The 27709-nt window shown below is 35.5% G+C and overlaps 1 protein-coding gene across 1 annotated transcript in view; it reads right to left on the bottom strand.

The window, feature by feature from the left end:
- Positions 1–27709, bottom strand: part of LOC126480902 (uncharacterized) — a 750870-nt gene that overhangs the window by 17504 nt on the left and 705657 nt on the right. The window contains exon 14 of the mRNA XM_050104302.1: positions 470–3904. Coding sequence (XP_049960259.1) covers positions 591–3904 — 3314 coding nt within the window. The 3' untranslated portion in view covers positions 470–590. The remainder of the gene's footprint in view (positions 1–469; positions 3905–27709) is intronic.

Raw genomic sequence — 27709 nt, 5'->3', positions numbered from 1 at the left:
TTATTGGTGTACAAATTTTGTAACTCATGATTATGAGTTAAAGAGAAAGTAGTTACAACATGGTTATTTGTACTTCTCCCAACTTTCTGAACTGATTTTGTGCAAATATTATGAATGCTTATTATTTTGAATGTCATTATTGTTATGACAGTTTTTGTAAAAGGGAGCATAAATTGTGAAATTTTAGAAGGAACTCTAAAACAGTAATTGTGTGTCTTAATAAATAAAAGTTTTGCTCCACATTAAAAAGCTCCCCTTTTTTTCTCTTTTTTTCATTTCTGAAAGGTGGAGTTTACTCCAGAGAGACAAAGTTCATATGCTTTTCAAATCCAGATTACGTCTAACAAAAATTTTAAAATGCAGACCAAAATTACCAAGAAATAATTAATAAGTGATTAACTACAGTACGCATCAAAATTATTAGAAGACTAAAGTCACAAAATTTATAAAAGAGGGTGATGCCGAGTACCTCCTGGGTATGACCCAGCTGGTCGACCTGCTACAGACATCTCAAATGTCTACCAAAAGCTCGAACGTTTGAACAAGTGATCACCCTCTGTTCACAGTCTGCCTGTCTCATCTCTTTCACATCATGAAGCTTGGGCTGAGGCAGGGGTCTCTGCACTGGACTCATTTTCTGGAATTACAGGAGCTTCAGGTAGGGGATCACTCTGAGACCCAGTCTTGTTCTCTTTTGAAGTCTCTGCTGACGCAAGATCCTTTGGAAGGTTTTTTGAGCTTGGTATCCTGGGACACTTAGCCCACAGTCCATTTATGAGACCTGTGCTGAAACCATGCGGTTGGGTGTGTTCTTGTAAAAGCTTAAATGCTTTTGAAGGAACAACATCATATTCAAAAGTTTGGTCAGTTCCATAATATGCATTTTGATTCCCCCAAGAATCATAATAATTGCAATAATCATAATAATTTGCACCATACATGGCATGTGTTGGGGGCATCAGTGGGTTGGCAATGTTGCTATTGGCAGTGTTGGCATTATTATTATTATAATTAATGGAATGTTGAGTCTGAAAACAAGATTGGTTTGAAGGCAAGCAAAACCCATTGCTTTCTTCTGAACCAGGGGAACTGACTGTGTCATATGGATCCATATCTTCTTGCAGTATACGTAGTGCAGCTGCGTGTAGTTTTGCCAGAGGTAATTTCTTCAGACGTTTACCTTTTTTCTTTTGCAACAAGCTTCGTATAAGCTCTTTAACTAAACGATCAGTAATAGTTGGAGAAGCAGGAGACCCAATGCCTGAAGAAGATGATAGACTATCTGGATCACTTGAACTATTCTGACGCAGTGGTAGTGTAAGTTGATCTTTCCTTGATTTCAGGGTTCCAACTGATTCTGTGTGTAAATCTTCTGCTTTTTCATCATCCTCATCATTTTCTTCATCTTCTTTCCCACATTCATCCTGGAGAAGTTTGAAAAGACGAGAATGTGTAGCTGCTCTCTGACATTTGCTTAACAGTTGTAACTCATTTAAATTTAATTCAGACTCTGTGTCTGCATCCGATATGGGACGACTTAAGTCAGATGTTACTCCTGAATCATCTTCTTCACTTTCTTCCTGAGATTTTGAATTACTGGTTCTCATCTCATTTCCTCCTTGACTATTTGTTTCTGTGGAGTCTCTTCTCTGATTATCTCTATGTGTCCCACTGGCAGTTTTTGGCTGTGTTTGGGAAGTTTCTAATTTGTTAAAAGTTTCATTATTGGAAATAATTTTACTATCAGTAACAATATTAAGTATCTTATCTTTTATGTCACTGCTGTCATTATTATTTGTATTTTCTGATTTACTGTTTCTCTCAGAAAAATGGTTTGTTGCAGGACTTTCAACTTTTTCTTTTGGTTTTATTGATATATTCCTCTCTCTTGTACTACTACTGGAACTGACGCTACTTATACTCTCAGAATTAGAGGAACTCTCATCTTCACTTGTATCTGTGTCTTCCAACTCATGATTAGCAGTATTAACCATGGCATGTTCATCCTCTTTGTCACATCGTTGTTCGCAAGTTGATATTTCTTGCATTTTATTACTGCTCTGTACCTTCCTATTTTGTTCACCTTTGTCTTTTGTTGTTACACCTTTAGCTTCTGAAGTCTTGTTACTCTTTTCATCATCAGTATTAGACCCAGTCAGTTTTTTAGTATGTGGAGCAAGTTTTACAGTTTGAATACTTGTACTACTGGAATCATCTTCCCAGTGACTGAAAGCACAGTCGCTATCATCACCCTTCACTTTTCCATCATCATCATCCTCTTCAGATACATTATTCAAATTCTCTGATGTAATATGTGACTTTGGAGGTTGTGGCTTTTTGTTGTTTGTTTTCTTCAGAGGCAGTGACAGACAAACAGATATATCAGAGTCAGACTCAGCAGTTTCATATACATCTAAATCTGATGCACTCCTTTGCCTGTTTAAATTATCCTCTAAACTCCCATGTCTTGAAAGCTTTGATATTTCAGATTCTTCTTTTTTGGTTATATCACCTTGCTGGTTAAAATGTTTATCCACATCTTGCTTCCACTGTTCTACTTTATCATTAGAACTAGATCGTGCTGTCAGACAAACAGTTACTGATACATCAGCTTCTTTTTGAGCTGTTGCCTTATTATTCACATTTGGTTTCAGCTCTCTTAACTTTGTGTCACCAAAAACTTCATCTTCCTTGGGAATCCTTTTCACCTGACTATCTCCAACGATCAGTGTTGTTACCTCTTCGTCATTTTCTGATCTACTGAATTTGAGTTTTAGTGGCAAACGTACTGTTACTGTTGATGAACCAGGATCCATTGCATCATAATCAACATCACTGTCATCTTCACAATTATCCAGTGTTGCTGTTGAACTGTCACCATCTTCACTTAAGTTACGAACATCAGCTTTCTCAGCTGAGTGAATGCGCTTAATAGACTCTACATCACTGCATTCACTTTCTTCAAAAATCACACTTAGCTGGTGTGGAAGGCAAGTCTCTTCTTCATTGTTATAATGTCCTCTGTCACTAACCTCTTCAAATTCATCATCTCCATCTGAATCTTCTTCCCTTTCTGTTTCATCATCATTCGTTTCAGAGCTATGAGAAAGAACATCTGAACCAGAGTTATTGTTATACACGTTTATATCAGAAACAGACCGAATCATTTGCAGACTGTTACTACTACTTTTAGCAGATTCATCTGCTTCATTTCTATTCTCATCCTCCACCTCAGTATCTGAATCACTGGTATCATCTTCTTCAGAGCTACTACTATCACTTTCATTGGTTGATTCTTTCTTGCCATTGGCTTCATTACATTTTGGTGTGATGCTCTCAGAAGTCTTGTCTGGTTCAGTTACAATTTTATGCATATTTTCTTTTTCATTGTTACAAATCTCATTTGTGTTTCCTTCTGGTACATTACGTGGATTTCCTGATGGATGATTCATGTGTGGAAGCATTACTGGAGGATGTCCCTGGGGAATTCCATGTGCAAAATTTGCCCCATAATATGCCATTTCATCAGTGGATGAATATCCAGAACATTCATCGGAATCACTTCCACTATGTGGGTATCTAAATTGTCTTGATGGAGCAAAATGATGAGGTGAATAGACTGGAGGATATGGTGGAGGAGGATAACCATATGCAGCCATTTCTGCCATGTAAGCATACATAGCTGAATATGGGTCCCAGTAGTGCGGAGAAGGAGCTTGTGAATTCTTCTGTCCTTCCAAATTAGGAACAGGATAGTATCTCCACCAGGCCTCAGGACCCCAGTAAGGAGGTACAGGTGACATATTAGGATCATAAGGATACCACTGCCCAGCAGCATTCTCATCATAGCCTTGATGTGAGACAGAGACAGGTGCCTCACATTCGTCTGATGACGGGGCACTAGCTACAACAAATAAAAATCAGAAAGGGAAGATACAATCTGTTCCTTTTATTTAGTATGCAATTTGCCATCGAATAAAAACAGCTAATTAAAAATATCTGAACAAAAATCCAAAACCTATCTCTGATAATAATTCATTGTCTCTCTATTATAACAAAATAATGTAGTTAGATATTTACATTAGTGAAGCTAAATCTGGGACACTGAAATACCTTTATATCTATGATGATAAATCACAAGGTATCATTTATATTGTTATTTACTTCTGGAGTGTTTATAGATTGGTCTATCAATGATGGTAGTCACAGTTCTCTTAATTTTTTTAAGAATTATGTTAACAGGTGCAGACCTCATGTTATTAAATGTATGAATTATATCAAATTAAGAACTACAATATAATTCTTGCAGCAATTACAGATTCACAGTACTCCAGTAGCAGATTGAGGTCATAAGTATTAACATATTTATATATCACAGGAGAAACAAGATTAAAGAAGAATATTCAACAACTCCTTGCCTATTCTTAAAAATTATTTATACAGCAAGCACACTGTGTACTGAAAGTAATTTCCAAAATAATATGTTTGGTATATTATTAATCTTATTGATCCCAAAAATAAAAAATAAACTCTGTATTTAGGAGAAATATGAGTGATACAGTTTATTGAAGCACTGTATTAAACAAGTGCATAAAATATTTTTATATGACATAGCTTCAGTTTTATTTTGTAATACGGAAAATATATATCTTTCAACTTAAAATTTTCTTCAGTGGTGTGGAATAAAATGGAGCAGCCTAGAGATATTCTTCTAATTAATCTAAACACATTCAGTTATAGAGAGAATAAATTGCTTTGAAGAATGTCGCAATACATTAGAATGTTGCAATATATTAGTTTGTAAAAACAGTGTTATATGAAAAAGAAGTTAAAGATTAATTCAGATACTGATAAATGCTATGCCTTTATACAGAACACATTTGATGAAATTTGTCAGATCCCTTGCACCAATAATGAACCCCAAGTATACATATGAGGTGGTATAAGTCAACATTAGGAACAATTGAGAGATAAATTGGATGGAGAAATTACATAGTAGAAATGCAAGAAAGGTGAGAGAGAGAGAGAGAGAGAGAGAGAGAGAGAGAGAGAGAGAGAGTGTGTGTATGTGTGTGTGTGCATGCATTGTTGAATGATCAGATGATCAGTTCTCCAATTCAGTACTGATATTTTGTAAAACAATTGATTTATAAGAGATACAGATTATATGTGTAATTTTCATAACTTTGTCAGTTCAGCACTGAAGACAAAAGAGATAATGGTTATGCAGCCTGTACATTCATGTGAGCAAGAGCAATAGAGGGCGTAAGTATAGAAAGCCAAATACTGAAGGCAGGTATTACCTTATGTTTAGACTTTGTGCATGTCACTTCTGGTAGAATTTGCTATAGATTTCTCTGTCAGTCACATCTGATGTGAAAAATTCAAATGTGAAACTGAGGAATGATTTGTCTCTTAAATTTGCATAGATTAATATAACAAAAATAAATGAAGATGGAGAATAACCTCACTGTCAAACAAGCCATTGAATTTAACTTGATATTTAAATTAAGTGGAACTTCAAAAATACTACAAAATGTTCAATATCAACATTATTCATATAGCGTAGCTGCAAGCTACAAAACATTGGCATGCTTAGTCAAATATCAAACAGTGAGGATTTAAAAGCCCAAAAATATATTTTCCTGGTTGTGTCTTTTAACATCAAATTTCAGAAATAAACTTGCAATATGTATTTGAAGGTAATTGTCACCAATTCTAATTGACTTTTTTCCAAACTTCTTTCACTGAGTATGAAACAGACTCACAGCTATTTGCTGAAAAGATGTTTTTAGAAATTTAAGTTATGGTTTCCTGCAAAACAAGATGAGTTTCTTCTAGTTTCTTCAACATGAGAATAGAAATTTAAATGCTACTTTCCTGTAAAATAAGATCCCTCTGTTCTATTATATTTGATGTGAGAATATTTAATGATGTGAAAACTTTTACCTGCCTTTCTGATCCCACTATTCTCTGCAACCTAGTAAGAATTAGAAAATGCTCAGGACTGAATGCACAGGTACCCTACAACTCAGTGTAAGTCATTTAGGATTAGAATTGTTTGCATATTCATTTCATAAATCATATCCATCAGTAACAATGCAAAGTTCTTCATAATTGTACCAAAAAACAGATACAGTATTGTTTGCCCTTCACATCAGTTACCTGATCTATTTATCCCAATTAGAAGTATTTGAATAATCTCTCCAAATTATTTGATGTGTGTGAATCATTTGCATGGCTTAGCAATGGTGCTGTAATCAAAACATTCTCCATACTTCTGTGTAACTTATATGACTATATTTACAGAGGCATTCCAACATTCTCGTCTCCCAAGAACATGGTGATCATATTTTCTTGTGACATCTCTTTGCCTTCATCATATTTTTTGTGACATCTCTTTGGCTAAACTGAAGTTCTGGATAATGTCAACAACCTAAATCCCATCACAAACCCGTTCCAGTACTCTGCAACTATGTGGGTTTTCTATTAACTGGCAAGGAATAAAGAACCTTGATATTCATTTCAGCACCACTTCTATGATGTGCTGAACATCAAAGGAACCCTGTTAGGTATTTTGAACTGTTCTTCATAACATTCAGGTTGATTTTTACAGCACAGTTGTTTAACCTCAATGAAAGCCTCCATGTTTGATAACAAAAATTTCCAATACTCCAAACCAACATCAGTGATATAGATTCACAGTTCATTTACTTTTATTTTTTGACCCTTAACAAAAATTGTCACTATCTAGCAAATTTCTTAGATGATTTGGGTGCATCATTACTGCTGTAGTGTAACTGTTGTAAGGGATAAATTCGTTGGTCTACATCAATTATACGCACTATCCTCAAGGACAAGGACAACATTAAGGAGATAGATGCTTTAAAGGGAATGACAAAGAGTACCTAAACAATGGTTCCATATTCTGGATGACATCAAAGCAATGGCATGGTGAAACTATCAACGAGAACATCATTTGTGAGAATGCAAGAATAATTTTTGCTGACCTCATTAAGAAGACACCAGGATCATCAGTGGCTGAAGAAGTGTTTAAGGGAAGCCATAGGTAATTTGAGCAGTTTAAGAGAAGAACTGGCGTCCACAGCATTGTGAGCCATAGTGAAGCAGCCAGCTCCAACACAAATGCAGCAGAGAACTTCATCAGCAACTTCAAGATGCTCATAGACTCTGATGATTATCTGCCGCAACAGGTTTTTAATTGTAACAAGATGGGTCTATTCTGGAAAAAGATGCTGAAGTGTACCTTTATAACAGTAGAGGAGGATACTTTGCCCTGTCACAAGCCAATGAAAGTCCATCTCACACTCCTGTTTTGTGCCCATGCAAGTGGTGATCTGAAAATTAAACAGCTGCTTGTTTACTATTCAGAAACTCCATGAGCCCTCAAGAAATAAGTCCAGAAGAGCAGGTCAAATGTGATGTGGAGGTCCAACAAAAAGGTTTGGGTGACATGTGGTATTTTTTTGTGATTGGACCAATGTAGTGATTGGTCCTTCAGTGAAAAAATATTTGCTGAGATGAATCTGCCACTTCATGTCTTGCTTGTTATGGACAATGCTCCTGCCCATTTCCAGGCCTACAAGACCACCTCCTTGAAGAATTTCAATTCATCAAGATCCACTTTCTGCCTCCCAACACCACTCCATTACTCTAGCCTATGGACAGTAGATTATTTCTAACTTTAAGGAACTCTGTACTAAAGCACTCTTTGAATTCACTGAAGCTATCAATCTCACTCTCAGATAGTTTTGTAAATGTCACTTCAACATCACTGCCTGCATCAAGATGGTCAAAAAGGTGTGAGAAGGGGTTATCGAGAGAACTCTCACTTCTGCTTCAACGAAGCTTTGGCTGGAGTGAATTGTTGAATGCAACTCTGAGGCATTTGAGTCAGTATCTGTGTAGTCTGTAGTCAATGAGACTGTGTCTTTGGCCAAGAGCATGGGACTAGAAGTGATAACAATGATACTGATGAGCTTGTGGATGATCATAGCCAAGAAGACCACCAAAGAGCTTATGGAGTTGCAGTGTGTTTCACAGCAGGAATATGTGGAGAGGAGTTCTTCAGAGGAGGAGGAGGAGGAGGAGGAGAAGGAGGCAATAACGGCACAGCAGCAATCTTCTGGTGCAATAAGAGAAATGCTGAAAGCATGGGAATTGGTTGCATCATACACTGAAAATCATCACTCCAATAAAGAAGTGGCAATGTGTGCTACAAATTTACTTGATGATAATGCTGTGTCTCATTTTCGCCAAGTGTTGAATCATCTGCAGAAACAAATGGCTATAGATAGCTTCCTTGTAAAAAAGAATTACTTCTGCATCATGAATAATTAAGTACATAATACTGTACATATTATTTTCTTTGAATAACTGGCATGAATAATATAAAACGTTTAGTACTTTTTCTGCATGGGATGCATTATTGTATTTTACATTAATTTATGTGGGATAAATTGTTTTGCTTAATGAGTGTTATGCACTAAGAATAAGATTCTGGAACGAGTTATGCTCACTATGCGAGGTTCCACTGTATGCAAATATCTCATCACAAGTTGATCCTGTAATTGGCAGGTACATTTTGTAAGTCAGTGCGTGGAACGGTGGTCACTGAACTTGCCAGTTCATGAGGTAGTGTGGCTTTAAATATACAAGGGACTATAAAATGAAAATATTTAATGGCTGAAATGAAATGTAAAGCTGAAATACTCAGTTACTGTCTTTTGACAGAGGATACTGTACTGGCATATGTTAGTCCAAGGGCACATTTTGGAGGGGGGGAAAAAAAATCTTGTGTAATTGTTGGACTCTAGTCAAAAATATTTTATTAATAAAGAAAGCTATTATCATCTGGTATATCAATGAACAGTTAGCTGGCTCAGTAGGTACAAAAATAAGTGCATATTTTTCATTGTCTATCAAATGCTAAGTCACAGAACATATTAAAAATTATAAAAGCACCTTGGGTGATTGTACAGTAAATAATAACTGCAGCTAAATAAGAAGTAATATGCGACTGTCAACAAAATGTTGAACTGAGCAATCAGTAATAACTAGAATTTGTTGAAGTGGAGGATGTGGTTATTAAGATTGAGCAAGGGACCTAAAGGACTTGTGAGCTTGGACTGAAAGGACAATATTCTGCAAATTACTTAAGATTAGCTTACAGAATTTAAAATGGTTAACTTTATATAATTTAATATAGCAATGTAAATCAGTGAATTTCTGAGGGTAACTTGGCTGGTCACGATAAAATACAATGACATCAAAGCAAAAATAACATTTCCAAGTAACTGGTCTTGGCAGAAATAGGCCTACTGAAAATTGTGAGAGTTTATTACTGCACTCTCCATAAAAAGGATTGGTTTTACAAGAAGTTGGATTAATTGATAGGAAAAACACTGAAAATCACTTGTGACATGTCTGAAAACAAATGTGTCTATAGTGTAAAGAAAAACAAAAAATATCTTTTCAGTATCTGTCAGATTAAGCAATAAAACTGATAATTATGAAAAAGGAAAAGAGATCTGACATGCATGACTCAGTAATGAAAACAAGAGGAGATGGCAGACATCAAAATCAAAAAATTTCAAGACAAATGTCCAAAAATTTTAGACAGTTGGTCATTGACAATTAAACAATTAACTGGAGAAAGCTGGAAGTTTAAATTTTTAAATGAATGAAATCTAAACACATTGTCAATGTAAATGACAATTCAGAGGTGTTACGAAATATATGTGAAGGGTAGAAGATTATAATGAAATCTGAGACAGATGAACTTATTTTATTATGATGATAAAAAGATAGTCTATATACTGTGGTCTATATACAAAACAACAACATGATTTTTATAAACTTGTAAACCTTCAACACGTAATAAGGGAAATGTGAAACAAAATGTGGTTGAAATCTGTAAGCAAAGTAAAAATTTTAACCATTCAATTTCTATGCTAATCCAACTGAAAAACTCAAAATGAATTAAATATTGAAAAACATTATTTTTGCAACTACATGAAAGGGAAGTTACAGTTTAACATTCTATCTGTAGGGTAAAGAGGATATTAAATTCACAGCACAAGCTTAGATTACATTAGGTTGAGTATGAAAAAGTACCTATGTCATTTTGAAAGAAACCATATTAACATGTGCTTTATGTGATTTAGAGAAACAAGAGAAAAATAAAAGTAAAACAGCGTGAGAATTTGGAGCCAACCCTCCAGCCAAAGTGCCTTAATCACTATATCATATCACTTGATTTTTGTAACCTAAACCCATGAGCATCAATATATACACCCTCTGCCTGTTATGCCATGTAATGGTAAATTGTGTATGCTGAGTACTGCATCAGAAAGTTGAGGAGGTATTAGATAAACATGCATTTTATTTTTATAAAAGTTTGGGTATTGCAAAAAGTTAATTTGTAAGGATTTATATCTCATAAATATGGTTCCAAAAAAACTTTGACCTATCAATGTGGCATAAATTACTTGAAATATGGAAATGTATAGAATGATATTATAAAAATAATTGCTGTATTTGAAAGCACTAAGAACATGATTAAAAGCAAGACTATCTTGGGTGAGGCATATCTATAATTGTCTCCTGGTCCTGCAAACAGTATTGAGAGAGGCATATCTGTAATTGTCCCCCTGCCCTGCATAGAGCAAGAAGCAACAGAAATTAAAACACTAGTTGAATGTAAAAGGGAAAACACTGAATGTGTCACAGATATAACAAAGTGAAAGGAAACTGTGTGATAATTTTTTGCAATAATGACGAAATAAAACTGAAAGCATCGGCCTTGTCACTGACAGTAGGTGTAATTTATCCAGTACCTGGATGCAGTGTTTCCAGATGTGATCATCTAGAATCAGAGTTATACTCTATGAATGAAGGGATAAAAACTTAAAAAATAAAGACTGTTGGGGAATTACAATTTTGGAATGTAAACCAGTGAAATTTTTTGTGCAAAAATACACCAAGTAACTACGTCAGTCATTGACAGGAATATCCACTCAAATTGCCATTATAATGAATTACATTTGAGAAAGCATTACAATAAATTTGCATGAACTTAAAATATTATCATGAAATGAAAGACATACTAATCAGCAGGAGATATTTGTAGTTTTCAACTTTCTCCTGAGTAGCAACCCTGCCAACAATCCGACAAAGATGATGTTATGCATGATGTCGATGATAACTGTACACATGATGAATGAATAATGGGATGTTCTACTCATGCCCTAGACATACTTTGCTCAACACAAGACCATTTTGTTTTTCTTACATGCAGTCCACGGTTCAGTCTTTTTTCTCCAGAAAATGAACGATGCTAAATCATCAGATGGTAAACTTGCATGGACTACCAGGAATTTATAAATATGTGAAATTACTAAATATCTTATGTTACAGTGTCTCTGATAAAAAGAATTGCATTTTGATATGTAGGCAAAACAGAAATGAGTAAGCTCCTTTGGAGAAAGCTAAATCATACATTGTAAGCAGTATATTCAATTCAGAAACTAGAACTGTATCTATTACATTTCTAAAATTCTAGTCAAGAGTACTAAAAGAGTTATCTGAATAATTTTCAAATCAGTACATTTTATGTAAGAAAATAAGTCTGTGTGTTGAGGACTTGCCTGTGTAGACAAGGGTGGCTTATTTAATCAGTGAAATGGGAATTCTGTTTAGCAACACGAAAAGTGATAAAACATGTTATAGGAATACAATTTCAATATTCTAAGCTGACAACAATTAAACTCATCCCTGTATCTTATATTATAAAGCTATTTTAAAGGAATTAACCAAACTGATTCATTCAAGATTTGCCATTTCAACACTCATGCTCAAAAGGATTACATAAGCAATCAGCAATCACAATTATTAAAAAGATCACATTTCTTACACACAATCCATGGTAAAATGTAATTTTCTTCATTAAATTAAAATTCTGGTCTGTAAACAACAGCTCATATTGCTTGAAATACCATGAATTTGAATTTCCTTCCATGGATATTACATTTATAAAAATGTATCTTTAAAATTTATAATGGCAACTGTGTTACAGTCATCTTTACTACCATACAGCTAGCAATGAGCTCTAGTATGACCAAAGATAAAATTTCATGTTGTCCATCCTCAGTAACCACTTTTCTAAAACTAAAAACCCAAAAATTATAGTTGTTTAGCAATGAAACTAAATATATATATCACAATTCTAGGTAAATTAACTCTTGAAAGTAAAGTGAAAAGTGAACATTGAAATTCATAAAACAATTTTTGGTCAAACAATGGCATTAAACTCTGATCTCAAATTACATTGTATGATGCAACTCAGTCAGATCATGCTTGCATTTATTAAAGTAAATATGACAGCACAACATGCTCTTCCATATAACAGGCAAAAAACTCAAGTTTCTCTTTCAAAATATTTAGTAACCTATTCTGCAGTTCCGTATAGATGCACATATTTTCCTTAAAAATGTCCCAGACAATTATGGGAAATACATTTCATTTAACACTTGGTGATAACATATAAATGACTTCATACTATCCATCATACACCATTATCCATCATACACTAGTAATGAAGTAAGTTCAGAAACAAAATTTCACATGATGTGTGTCTCATCAAATGTGACATCTGGCATAAAGCATTTCTTGCAAATCTCAAAAATATGGAATTACATTGCGTTAATATGAATGTCTGGCTCTCTAATGAATTTTGTCAGATATATATATATTGAATCTAAGCAGTATAATTTTATAAAAATAGTAGAATGGGAACAAAATTATAACTGCATTTGTTATGTACAGTTATAAATTCCAGATTTACTGTAAAATAATTGCAGCTCCACATCCGGCTACGTTTTCATGAATAACTTGTTCATGATTACAAAGCATTATATATCATTCCTTTAAGCTAAGTTTTTCTGTCAAGTCAATGGAGTTTAGAATATAAACAAAGGCAAAATTCAGCAGGATATTATACTCACAATGTATCTGAATTCAAATGTAAGTCTGCCATCACAACTGCACTACAGTCAAGTCTCTAAAGTTTACATTGTAGTCTAGTTTCTTTGCTCCCCTTATAATTTTCCAGAGGAACTTGATTGTATTTTTTTTCCTTCAAATTTCAAGTGGGTATGACATTCAGAATGTCACATTAAGGATCCACACTCATTCTACTCATAATGTCACACGTCATGACCCAAATTAGTCTTAAAAAATAGAAGAAACCTGTTTAATCAGTCATTGCATTATAAAACACTAAACGAAACATGAAGAGAAATTTAGTAGATGGGCTATCATATAAAAAAAAGTGCTGATTAGTGTAACTCAGCTGTCAAACTTGTATTCTTTATCGGAGTACAGAGACACTCTTTTCTCCAAATGCTACAACTTGACTGGTGTGTGTGTATGTGTGTGTGTGTGTGGGGAGGGGGGAGTGCACACATGCGAGTGCACATATGCCCTTTGATGAAGGGCACTGGTTTAATACCTGACTTACAGCAGGCTAGCTGTTTAGTGCTGTCAGTTTTGCCACTCCTTGTGCAATTTATCACTGCATTTTGCAGCTGACCAGGTCAACCTGTCCAGTATAATCTGCTCCATCTCTAAAGCTCTGAAACTGCATCTGGTCCATGAGCAGATGTTTGTCTCATCCTAGTAAGCTCTGCAGTTAGCACAACACTTTGTATATCACCATCTGATGTAATAAATGTCTTTTTTGTATTAATTTCTTGTGGTGTATTACTTGAGTGAAAAGAAGGGGAAGGCAATTGTGCCCTCTCACATTACACACTCATAACACAAGAGTGCCAACACAGGACCATAGGCGTAAAAGTGAACAGTTGCATGCAAAATTCACTACCATTTTTTAATGGGCCCGTTTACTCCTCAACACTTCTTTCTCTATACAGTGACTGGTTCCCTTTCATAATAAGTTTTGCTAACTTGAATTACAATTTCCCATTATTACAGCAATGCTTTTATACTGATAAAAACAATGTTTTTTCGCTCTGTCATTTCTTTCCTTCTTTTCTTTGTGCTGCAAGCAACGACACTAGTTTAATGAGCTGAAAGTAGTTCTGAGCTCAGTAATATTTTGAATGTGGCTTTGTTGTTATAATGGAAAACATTTATTGCAAAAACTGACTTAGGAGTTAGTTCTTATTTGTAAAATATGACCTATGGATAAAAATAAAATGAACTAAAAAATTAATTCTAATGCTTGCATTAACAAGGATAGCAAACAGACATACTCTATTCTGTGGTCGCAAAATGATTATTCTAGTGAACTCTGTTACTTACATGTGAAGTGGAAACAACTGAGAACCAATTCATGGCATGGAAGAAAGGATGGCTGAGAGGATGGTCTACTTAGTGAAGTAAAGTAGGACACACAACATGGAAAAAGAACATTGTTGTGATAACACATATTGGAGGTTTAACATGGTTCTCCTGGGCACAACAGAAATATTGTAAGGCACTAGCGAAGTTCAAGACAATCAGTAGACAAAAAAATAAAGGAATGACATAAAATGGAAAAATTGGATTTGACAACAACAAATAAAAATTCAAGAAGAAACTGGTTGCGTTTCAATCTAAAATAAAAGAATCTGCTCCAACCACAGCGCTTTGATCAAAAACAAAGAATATTAGTGTTTAGCATTCTGTCAACAATGATGCCATTAGAGAAGGAGCACAAGTTCAGATTAGGAAAGGATGTGGAAGGAAATCAGTTGTGCCCTTTCAAAGAATCAATCCTGGTATTTGCCTTAAGTGATTTAAAGGAATCACAGAAAACCTAAATATGGATGACCAGACAGTGATTTGAACCATCATTCTGCCAAACACAAGTCCAGCGTGCTAAAAAATGTGCTACCTTGCTCAGTACAAATTACAACTAAAACACAAAAGGTGATACACAAAACTTTAGAAATGACAGATCATTAGCAAATTTTCTGAAGAAAGGACAATCAAAATACGTAAGTAGTGGTGTGTGCTGATGATTCATTGACTTTATAGGTAGTGTCCTCTCTCCTGAAAGCCAAAGCTAACTGCGCTTAAGAAAGTAAATAAGTTTATCCCATAGTAGGACCATAATAATGCAATGTCCATTCACTGTCCTAGAATTGCTTCTTAACTGCGTTCCAATAATGACCTTACTATGTGAAACAAAAATTATTGAGTATTGTTCTCTTGGCTCTATGAAAACTGGTTTTCAACACAAACATTTTAAAGGCTGATTTCAGCCCACGTTGACTAATTCATTTTCAAAATTGAGACCTTTTCATACTTTCCCTCTCACCCTCTCTGCAACAGTTTTTTCCCATTAATCAGTCTTCTGACTAGTTTGATGCATCCCACCATGAATTTCTCTCCAGCACTATCCTCTTCATCTCAGAGTAGGAATTACACCCTACTCCTCGATTGTTTGCTGGATGTATTCCAATCTTTGTCTTCCCCTACAAATTTTATCCTCTACAGCCCCCTCTAGTACCATGGAAGATATTCCCTGATGTCTTAAAACATGTCCTATCACCTTGTCCCTCCTTCTTGCCAGTGTTTACCAAATGTTCCTTTCTCTGATGATTCTGCAAAGAATCTTTTAATTCCTTATCTTATTAGTCCAACTTATTTTCAACATTCTTCAGCAGCACCACATCTCCAATGCTTTGATTCTCTACTGTTCCAGTTTCCCCACTGTCCATGATTCACTACGTGTACAAGGCTGTGTGCCAGATGGACATTCTCAGAAATTTCTCCCTCATATTAAGGCATATGTTGATACCAGTAGACTTCTCTTGGCCACAAACGCCCTCTGTGGTTGTGCTAGTCAGGTTTTTTTGTTCTCCTTGCTTTGTCCGTCATGGGTGATTTTGTTTCCAATGTAGCCAAATTCCTTAACTTCATCTACTCATGATCACCATTTTTTATATTAAGCTTTTCATTATTCTCATTTCTGCTACTTTTCATTTCTTTTTTCTTTTCCTGGTTTACTATCAGTCCATATTCTGTACTCACTGGACTGTTCATTCTGTTCAACAGATCCTGTAATTCTCCTTCACTTTCATTGAAGATAGCAATGTCATCAGCAAATCTATATTGATAACCTTTCATCCTGAATCTGACTTCCAGTCTTGAGCCTTCCTTTTATTTCTGTCATTGCTTCTTCTATGCATAGATTGAACAATAGGGGTGAAATATGGCAACTTTGTCTTATATCCTTTTTAATCTAAGCACTTTGTTTTTGGTCTTCCAATCATATTGTTCACATATGGTTCTTGTACATACTGCATATTACCAGTCTTCCCCTTTAGCTTACTCCTATTTTTCTCAGAATTTTGAATATCTTGTACCATTTTACATTGTTGACTGCTTTTTCTAGGTTGACAAATCCTATGAGAATATCTAGATTTTTCTTCAGTCTTGCTTATCAAGTGCAATGTCAGAACCGTCTCTCTTGTGACTTTACCTTTCCTAAAGCCAATCTTTTCCTCATCTAAAAGATCCTCAGTTTTCTTGTCTATTATTCTTGTCAGCAGCTTGGATGCATGAGCTGCTAAGCCTATTGTGTGATAGTTCTCACCCTTACCTGCCCTTGCTATCTTTGGAATTTTGTGGATGTTATTTTTCTGAAAGTGTGATGATACATTACCAGTGTAATGGACTCTACACACCAACTTGAATGGTTGCCACTTCTCCCAATGACTTTAGGAATTCTGGCAGAATGTTATCTATCCCTTCTGCCTTATTTGAATTCTGACTGTAATACTGGATTTACCGCACTTTCCATATCAATTCCAATTTCTTCTTCTATCACATCATTCCATGTCGACTGCAGTTTCTTTTTCTACCACATCGTCAGGCAAGTCCTTCAATGTGTTCTTTCCACCAGTCCACTCTCTCCTCTGTGGAATGCCCATTCACCATTCTTTCTTTTAACTTCACCAAAGGTTATTTGGACTTTCATATATGCTGAGTCTGTCCTCCCGACACACATTTCCCTTTTGAATTCCTGCAGCCATTTCCCCTTGGCTACACTGGTTTGCTATTCATTTCATTCCTAAATGATTTATATTGCTATATTCCTATCTTTACTTGAACATTTTTGTACTTCTTTCTTTCGTAAATCAACTGAAGTGTTTCTTCCCATGCCCAAGTTTTCTTCACAGTTACCTTCCTTGTACCTATGTTTGTCTGTCCAACATCTGCAATTGCCCTTTTCAGAGATCAGAGATGTCCATTCCTCTTTAAATGAACTGCTTACTGTTGGTATTCCTTATCACAGAATCCACATCCTTAGCAAACATTGAATGTGTCCCATCATTCCTCAGAACTAATTCTTCCAGATGATTCTCTTAAATTTCACTTTACTCTTCATCATTACTAAATTGTGGCCTGAGTCTATATCTGGACCTGGGTATGCTTTAAATCCAGTATCTGATTTCAGAATCTCTGTCTGACCATGATGTAATCAAGATTGAAGGTTCCCTCCCATATTTCCGAGTCTTTTCCAGGTATACTTCCTTTTACTGTGATTTTTGTACAGAGTATTTGATGTTACCATCAGAAATTTATTGCAGAACTTGATTAGTCTTTCTCCTCTCTCAATACTACTGCCAAGCCAACATTCTCCCATAATCCTTTCTTCTATTCCTTCCCCTACTACAGCATTCCAATCTCAAATGACTATCAGATTTTCATCTCCCTTTACAAACTGAATTACAGATTCCATATCCTCAAATGCTTTCTCTGGTTCTTCATCTTCTGCTAGCAACACTGGAATGTATATCTGAACTATTGTTGTTGCTACTGATTCACTGTTGAATCTTATAAGAACAACCCTGTTATTGAACTCTTTACAGTAACTCACTCTCTGCTCTACTTTCCTATTCATAATAAATCCTACTCCCATTACACCATTTTTTAATGCTACTGATATTATCCCTTATTAACCCAACCGGAAATCCCTATCTTCTTTCCATTCCACTTCACTGACCCTCACTAGATTCAGATTGAGCCATTGCATTCGTCTTTTCAGATTTTCTAGCTTTCCTACTACTTACAAACTTCTGACATTCCGTGCTCCAACTTGTAGAATGTTATCCTGTTGTCAGTTATTCCACCTTTTTCTCATGACTAACTTCCTCTTGGCAGTTGCCTCCCAGAGATCGAAATGTGAGACTAATCAGGAACCCTTTGCCAATGGAGGGATCCATCATGACACTTTTTCAATTACAGGTCACATGTCTTGTGGGTATGCATTATGTGTCTTTAATGTAGTTCTTTCCATTGTCTTTTACATTCTCATGCTGATGCTCACTGATGATTTTTCTGGCTTTAAGTATAGTTTCCCATCCCAAGAGCAAGAGGTTGTCCTGAACCTCTGTCCATTACTCTGCTCTCTTTGACAAGGCCAATGGTAGAACAAGGATGACTTCTTATGCCAGAAGTCTTTGGCTGCCATTGTGATGATTTTTATTCAGAATTTAAGCAGTGGCTGTGTTTGATCAAGAACACAGGACATTTTTGATGACTAATCAAAGGCACTACTCCTAGACCACTGGACCAAGGACAAACTTACTAAGGAATAACTGATTACTTAAATGCATCAGCACTTTAAAGGAAAAACAGCCTACTTACACCTATCAAAATAGCAAGCAACTTATTGTTACAGCTTACTGTCTGCAGGATGCATGTGAATTACCATTCTTGATCTTGAGCGTTAACTGCTCAGCTTTCCCTAAGAGACTTTTCCCCATAGGTATGGGCAATATTTAACATAACTATTAAGATAACACTGAGTCATAACAATTGAGCAAATAAAAAGTTCCACATTGACCTCTATTAAATTTTCAGTATGGTACAATCCATTAGTGTGAAAATGAGTTTTCAGCTTTTACCTCATTCCTGGATAGATACCAAAAAAGTACTCAGTTTTTTTGTGCTCTGTGTTTCTTCTTTCTGTTTAAATTTCAGTAATTTTTAAGAAATAACTATCATTTATGTCTTATTCCTGTAATAGCCAGCCTCAGAGTTCTATCTCACAACTTGTTATGCACAGATAACTCCATGGGATCAGAGTGTTATTTGTATATCTGCAATGTATTTGTTCCTTCAGAATGTTCAGTCACTGCTGTTCTGTGTTGCAGCCATGACTCATTAATAGGTCAGCTTGGACAAGGTTTATTCGAAGCTATAAAATATACATTTCTTTGGTAACAGTTATCAGGGGCAGACTGTCAAACATAGAGTCTTTCCACAGTGCAAGCAGTACCACTACCCCATCACAGAAGCCATGACATGTTTACTGCTCCAACTATGTTGTGCATTCTTGACTGCAGTATTGTGGTTGTAAATGTGTTATGCAACTGTGATATACCATGGAACAGTATAATATAAAAAAATTTACATTCAATTTTTTGTGTATCTGTGTGTGATTGTTAACAATGAACAAAACCCCAGTTATTTGTGGGGGTATTTTTCTATAAAAGATGGAAGTAACAAAATTTCTCACAAGGAAACATCACCAGCCCCTGCAAAAATCTGGGCCATAATTCTCATAGTATACAGTTATGATCTTCCGAACATATAACTTTGAAATTTTGCAAGCACTGGTTGCCTGTCACTCTCTCCACCCCACTGCAGCCAACTAATTCCGCAGCATGAAGTGCTTTGCAGCAAAGCTACAACCACAGTCCTCCTATTAGCAGGACGTTAAAGCAAAGGAAGAGGAGGGAAGAGGTGGACACATCTGTTTCATAACAAAACTTTGTTATGAAATGCTGTTCAATAATGTGTCATTTTAATCAAAAAGTAGATAAGCATTATCAGTACAGTACATAATATGTCAGTCACATGAACATATATGTTCAATATTATTTAAAAGTATTCTCGTATTGATATTCTGCAGCTATTTATATGCTTGAAAAGCAAAATGAGTAAACTTAAATAACTGAAAAATAATTATGAAGTTAATTTTTTTATTTGATTTACAGTGTAAGGATGCCAATCACTTCAATGAATAGCACATATTCTGCATATGTACTTGACTTTAATATCTTTAAAATCCAAAGAAAATAATGCACAACAGTGAAGTTAATAACATAATAGTGCTCTGCTACTTCTTTAATGACACTCTCATTTGTTTCATTCATATACACATCATTTGTGAATCACAACATAGAAATGTTTAATGCAGCCAGATCTCTGGCATAAGCTACAGGTTGGAAACCATGCACACTGCCATAATGAACAAAGCAGGTTAATGGTGACACAGCAGTATTCCACAACTCTATTACCCACTACACCATACAATATTTTACTCTCTGGAATTAGGTAGCTGCACTGGGGCTGAGTAAATGACAAACAACCAGTGTACATGAAATTTAAAAGCTGTACATTCGGAAGGCCACAAGTGCATACCATCAGCATTATGGCCCAAACTTTCACATGCGATTGATAACTGGGTCTGATATCTTGCAAGTGTGCTTTTTTCCCCATTAAAATATGAGCTTAAGTTGGTGACTCTTCGATGTCAATGTGATATTTGTGATCATCAAAATGACTAAGTATCCTGAGAAAACATCTGGAGCAAAGTGATCCAACAATAAATTTACCAACTCACAATTAACATTATACTCACATAACCATGAAATCTGTAGAAAAGGTTCTGTTTCTAAAATATAGTTTGTCACTGAATGCAGCATAAATACATTGTTTAGAATCTTAAACCATAATGATTTTCTTAACCATATAAAACACTTAGAAAACACTGTTACAAGAATGTGAACTCTTTTGTTGTATTCAGTGCACTTCATGGCACTTATGGGACATATTAAATAATTAACAGATTTCTGGAACCTATTACTTGGTAGGAAATGGAATGTTATAACCTATTGTTCATAATTAATAGTTTATTCCATCCCTACTTCCACATCCCTCATGCTCACACAAAATGGCAAGTTGTTTAATTACTTGGAGTGCTGTTGGTGTGAAAGGTTTAAGAAGTTTGCAAATGAGCAGGGGAAAAAAAAAAGCACTTGTCTGGCCACCAAAAATAGCTTTCACTGGACCAGCATTTGTACATTGTTGCACTGTCATAAGATAAGCATAACAATGAATTATATTTAATATTCATAATAAGAGACACTTGCCACAGAAGTAGAACAGTTTGAAATTTCACTGACAAATCAAAAGTATAACATACAAAATGTATTAGTTCTATAAGGGTTATCTTACAAAGAATCAATTATTTGACAAAGATTGAATCATAGAGAAGAAATCACAATGTTTAATAAATTTATGTACTGTAACTGTAATGATATGTTACCTGCATAAAGCAATAGTTTTTCTGCTGGGAAAATTAATCAAAAAGTAACAACCTAGTAAACAAAAATGTGTCTGTCATATGATTGAAGATTCTTTACTCCACAGAATCCTCCAAAATGTGGCAACCAGATCAGTATAGTAGTTCAGGGAAAGTAACTGCATCAAAATGAAGTTATTCTGAATTTCCAAATAACTCATCCTGTTGATCTTGGTTTAAAAATTCCATGATTGTGCTAATAGAAAATTTAGAATGAAATAACAACAATGTGACAAGAATAGATTACTACTCACCACACAGGGGAGGCATTGACTGGCAGACAGGCACAGTGAAAAAAGATTGCTAGATATTATTAGCTATCAGAGTAAGTCCTTCATCAGGTGTAGATGAAACACACACACACACACACACACACACACACACACACACACACACACATATTTACATTTGCATATCATAACACACACAAACATCTCCAGTCATCTCCAAGCTCTAAGGCCCTCTCCATTATGCTCTCCAAACCTCCTACAAAGGTTTTCTGCTACTCGCCCAACCAACACAATATCCTCCTCTGTTCTTATTTCACCCCTACTTCTAATCAATTGCCCTAAGGCTTACATCCCTGCATGTGAATGTCCAGGGTGGAAGAACAGCAATATGAAAAGCATTGCATGCCACTCACCACATAGAGGAGCCAGGTAGGTACAATCAAAAGACACTGTGCCAGTATGCAACTCAATGCCTTCTCTACGTGGTGAGTAAAAATCTATCTGTTTCATACTGTTGGGGCCAAGAAACAGCTGGACCACCAGTTGCTAAGCATGTTGCGCAGCTGAATGTGCTTGACATCAATGATTGCTCCACAGTCTGTGCTTTCTGGTTTATTTCTACCAACTCCACTTTTTTTGAAATGCACAGATTACTGGAATCAAAGGGGCTCATTTTTTAGGTTAGAGTCAGGTTACAAATAAAGAGTATTGAAAGAATAATCTTGTGAGCTGTTATTGCAAAATACTTCTCTGATGATTGTAACAGTCTACAGAGGAGAAATATAGATGCATTATTGAGCTACCTGTTAGACAAGAAGAAATAGTTAGTAGAGTGCGTAGATTTCAATGTAAATGAAAAAATGAAAAATTAACTAGAACTATTATTATTTGGGTGTTTCAATCTAATTTCTGTAATCAGTTTTCCAACTTGTGGCCAGCAAAATAGTAAGACACTGATTGACAACTTTTTTGCAGGCAATGCTCATGCTGAAAGAATTAATGTGTACCCAACTACTAATGGACTATCTGATCATGATGCACAATTAATGGACAGAAACAGTACGGTACCTTTCAACTCTGAGACAAGTTCATACAAGGCAGTGAGGCTTATTAATGAAACAGGGTACAATGTAAGCTGAAAGGGATGGTAAGCTGAAAGGGACAGTAAGCTAAGAGGGATGGTATGGGATGAGGTGGATGTGGGAAGAGATGCTACTGTCAAATTCAGAATTATATAGTAATTTTTTGTGAATATTTGAAAGTGCTTTCCTAAAATATTATCCAGAAGATCCATTAAAAAAAAGTAAGCCATGGATAACTAAGGGAATTATATAATGGCCAGAGTAAGTCAAGATCCAATATTGCTTGCATGCTACAAAAAATGCTGTAGTACTTTGAAGAGAGACATTAAAATGTCCAGAAGTAGGCATTCCCAGACAGAAATAAATAATGCAGATAATAAGATTAAAACAAGTGCACAAGATTCCTCAACAATTAAATAAATGATAATGTTGTGACTGATAATAGTTCACAGGCTGCAAATACTTTAAACAATAACTTTCTAAACATAGCAGGAAATATGATTCAGTTAAAGAAGCAAGAGAATATATTAAAAATATAATTCCACAAAACCTTAAGCAACCAAAAGTAGCACCAACATCTTTCACTGAAATTACTACAATTATAAAAATTCTAAAAAAAAGTTCATATGGAGTTGATGCAATTTCACACAGAATTCTGAAAAGTTGTTCCAACTTCATCCTATCCTTTGTATATTGTTGAGTGACCTTCAACTTATCATTCAACAAGCAAAATGTATACATTTTGCAGATAATACTAGTGTTATTACAACTCCAATTAAAGGGTAAGCAACAGAAGAGGTCATAAATGATGTTATCCAAAGAATTATTAAGTGGTTCTCTAAAAATGGACTCCCCATAAATTTTAAAAAAACACACTACATTCAGTTCTGTACAACAAATAGAGTCATACCAAAAACTGATGTAGCACATGAGCAGGAGTCAGTAAATAGGGTAGAATGCTCCAGATTTTTTGGTGTACATACTGATGAATGCTACTGGAAGAAGCATATTACTGAGCTTCTCAATTAAGTTCAGTGACTTTTGCTCTTCATATTGGAAACAAACAATTCAACCTCCTCACATACTTAACATATTTCCACAAAGTAATGTCTTACTGAATAATTGTCCATGGTGGCTCATCAGTTAGGAAGAAAGTATTGATTGCACGAAAGTGAGCAGTAGGAACTGCATATGATGTTCACCCACAGATGTCATGTTGGTACCTCTTCAAAGAGCAAGACATTTTAACAGTGCTGTCACAGTAGATATGTTTATTAATGAACAAGTCATAAATAATCCATCACAATTTGAGAATACAGTGATGTCCATACACACAACACTAGAGGGAAAATGACCTTTATTACCCATTTTTAAAGCTGTCAGTGGTTCAGAAATAAATTCAATATGCAGCAACAAAAATTTTTGATCTACCCAATAACATAAAAATGTCTGACAGACAGCAAAGCACGTTTTAAATCTAACTTTAAATCATTTCTCCCACACAAATCCTTCTATTCAAATGACTAACTTCTACTTAAAAACTGCCAGAAAAAAAAAACATTCAAATGATCTATTGAACACGCAACTAACTGACAGATGGGAACTCACCCTGCAACATATCCTTCATTCCCATAAGCCCCGTCCTCAACCTTTGCTAGTCTCAGTTCTACAACTGCCTAACCATTCACTATTCACACTCCATCCCTAAATATGCCTTGATTCCTAGCAGTACACCTGAACATTTATCTCCTCTTTTCTACTTGTCCCTTCTCCATTTTGATTCCCAACCACAGCCTCCCAATACTGCATCTAGCCGCCCACTACTCTACTCCACAGCATCCCTGCAAGCTTCCACAGGCAGCAATATCATCTTCCCCCATCCTTACCCTGCTATCCCCAGGTGGGGTCCTCACCTCATACCTCTTCAGTTCCCCTCTCCCATCTCAACCAAGATCGCTACTCACTATTGATGCAGTCAATCAGGTCTTAAGTGTCCCAAGACAACATTGGTCATTTGTATGTGAATTGTATGTGAATGTGTGTGCGTTTTGTTTTGTGTTTGTATGATGAAGGACTTAGGCCAATAGCTATTAATCTCTACCACTCTTTTTTCAATGAGCCTGTCTGCCATTTAATGCGTCCTCTATATGGCATGTCATAATCTATCCTTTTCATACAAGAATTGTGCTATGTTTGTGTCTGCTAAAGCTTTATAAGTGTTGTCACATACTTAAATTATGAAAAAACACATATACAACAAAAAATCAGCACAAATATGAAGGAAAATATGAATAGTGGTTGTCAGAAACAGAGAAATAAACTTATGAGTAATAAGATGATTAATGTCACACTTAAAGTTAGTATAACCCAGTGTGGAGCTCCAAATTTGTAAATCTTACTTTTACATTGTTACTGTAACTGTTTCCATATACCATTAGAAACATGTGAAATACATATGCATGATGATGTTAGGTCAGTATCCTTCATACATAAAGAGTGTTTCACAAACAGTATTTATTTTCATTATTAATTATGTTGTGGCTTGGCTTGTTTAGGGAAGGAGACCAGACAGCAAGGTCATCGGTCTCATCGGATTAGGGAAGGACGGGGAAGGAAGTCGACCACGTCCTTTCAAAGGAACCATCCTGGCATTTAGGGAAATCACGGAAAACCTAAATCAGGATGGCTGGACGCGGGATTGAACCGTCATCCCCCCGAATGCGAGTCCAGTGTGCTAACCACTGCACCACCTCGCTCGGTAATTATGTTGTGATCTAAGACAGCTGCAATGTAGATGCTCCAGAGTAATTGTATATTTAACTTCTAAATTAATAGTCAATCTATAAATGGACATACCTATGAAAATATTGTGACAACACCAACTGTAAGGACTACAATAAAATTAAATCATTCACAAAAATGGGCCAAGAAATTGCCCCTAAAGGTGGATGAAGCAACACATCCTGGTCAATGGCATAGAATAGAGAAGGCAATGGGAAACATTCCCTTGTGTTAAGGATATCCCAAGTAGAATGCAGCCATAAAAGTTGGCATTAATTAGGATTTAACTACTGATCATAGATCTTGGAAGCCAAGATCTGGCAGAGGAGATAAGAGGCAACTAGGTCATCATCAAGCAAAATCTCTCTAAAATGGAGATGAAGATGGGAACAGGGAATGTATGAATGCTACTGAAAGTATGAAAACTGGATGATGTGAAAGATGCGATGAGGAAGAAGAGACAGATACATTATGTCTATGTGAAACAAGGTGGGAGAGAAATGGAGATTTCTACTGTGATGAGTTTAAAGCAATTTAAAGTGGTGGTAAGAAAAGAGGAAAGTATGGAGTGACAGTTGTAATAGGAGTCAAATTATTAAATAATGTTTGTGGTACTTACCATGTCATCGACTGTTTGATGCTGATACAAAAAGAAATAGTGCACCTGTGTACTTGTTAATATTTTCCAACATCGGATCATGACTTGGAAGACGCAGAGACTATGTATGAAGATATTGAAGAACTGACAAAAGGAAAAGATAATGTTACAATAATGGGTGATTTTAATGTCATAGTAGGATCCCATACAGGCAATACAACAGCAGGAAATTTTGGCTTGGGGAAGCAAATGAAATAGGTGAAAATTTGGTAGATTTCTGTAATCAAAATGATATTGTTATTACAAACACACTATTTGAAGTCCCTCTTAGAAGGTATACATGTGAGGTACCAGCCAAAAGGCAACTGCAGTTAGATCATATTAAGGAAGCAAAGGTAGAGGAACCAGATAAAATCATGACACAGTTATCTAGGTCCAGACGTAGATAGTGACCACACACCAGTGCTAGCCAAGAGCAACATTAGATTTAAAAGAACCTAGAGATCTGTCAAAAATAAACTGAGAATAGAAGGATTGAAAGGAGAAGCAATAATCATAGTTTTGGAGGGAAAAAAACAATAAAATAGCTAATGAGTGGTGAGCCATACAGTGGAAGAATAAGAAGATGGGGAAAACTGAAGCAACAAGTGAGGATTTAGAAACAAAGAAACTGGAGCCCAGAAAACTTTGGATGACAGAAGAAATACTAAATCTAATTTGAGAATAGAATAAGTGTGGGAAGAAAAACAATGTAGATGACTACAAAAGAATCAGAAATTACATCAAAACCAAATGGAAAGAAGAAAATGAGGAATAAACAAAAAGCATTGCTGAAGAGATAGAAAAAGATCAGAAAAAGGGAAAAGAGGACAAAGTTTATAAGAAAATCGGAGCCCTTCAGTACAAACATACAATGAAATCAGTGGGCCTAACAGTTAAAAATAAAGAGAGAATATTACTGATAGACAATGATGAGTATGCGTTCATTAGAAAGAGTGCATAGAAGAGATGTTTTATGATAAGGACTTCAAGAATGAAAGTAATCTAATTGAAGGCATTAATGAATGTAAAAAAGATGTGGGAGGTCCTACTATCATGAAACATGAATTTGAACATGCACTCTGGAGTCTCAAAGAAGGAAAAGCAACTAGTGTTGATGACATTCCTGCAGATTTGCTGAAAAATTTCAGTAACAACATGAAAAAAAAAAAACAATTATTCAGAACAGTAATTGAAAGCTATGAAAGAGGAATCATGCCAGAAGACTCCAGACAACACGTAACCATTACCACACCTAAAACAGAAAATGCAGTTGACTGCACCAGTTACAGAACACTATCAGTGTTATACACAACTCCAAAAAACTCATTAATATAGTTGAAAGCACAAAAAAAGGAAAGGTAGGTAAGTATATTGGAGAAGAGCTATTTGGATTCAGAGAAGGCAGAGGAGCAAGAGAACCAATTTTGACCTTGCACCATTCTGGTCCGAGCTACTAGTAATTTGTGTTTAAGGTGTTCATGCTTGTGTGAATGAATGAGTGTATGTTTCCTTTTCTGACAAAGACTTTAGCTGAAAGCTAATGTGTAAGCATCTTTTAGTTGTGCCTGTC

Source organism: Schistocerca serialis, chromosome 1, assembly GCF_023864345.2.
Source record: "Schistocerca serialis cubense isolate TAMUIC-IGC-003099 chromosome 1, iqSchSeri2.2, whole genome shotgun sequence".
NCBI classification, from domain to species: domain Eukaryota; kingdom Metazoa; phylum Arthropoda; class Insecta; order Orthoptera; family Acrididae; genus Schistocerca; species Schistocerca serialis.
This window is presented reverse-complemented; position numbering and strand designations above follow the sequence as displayed.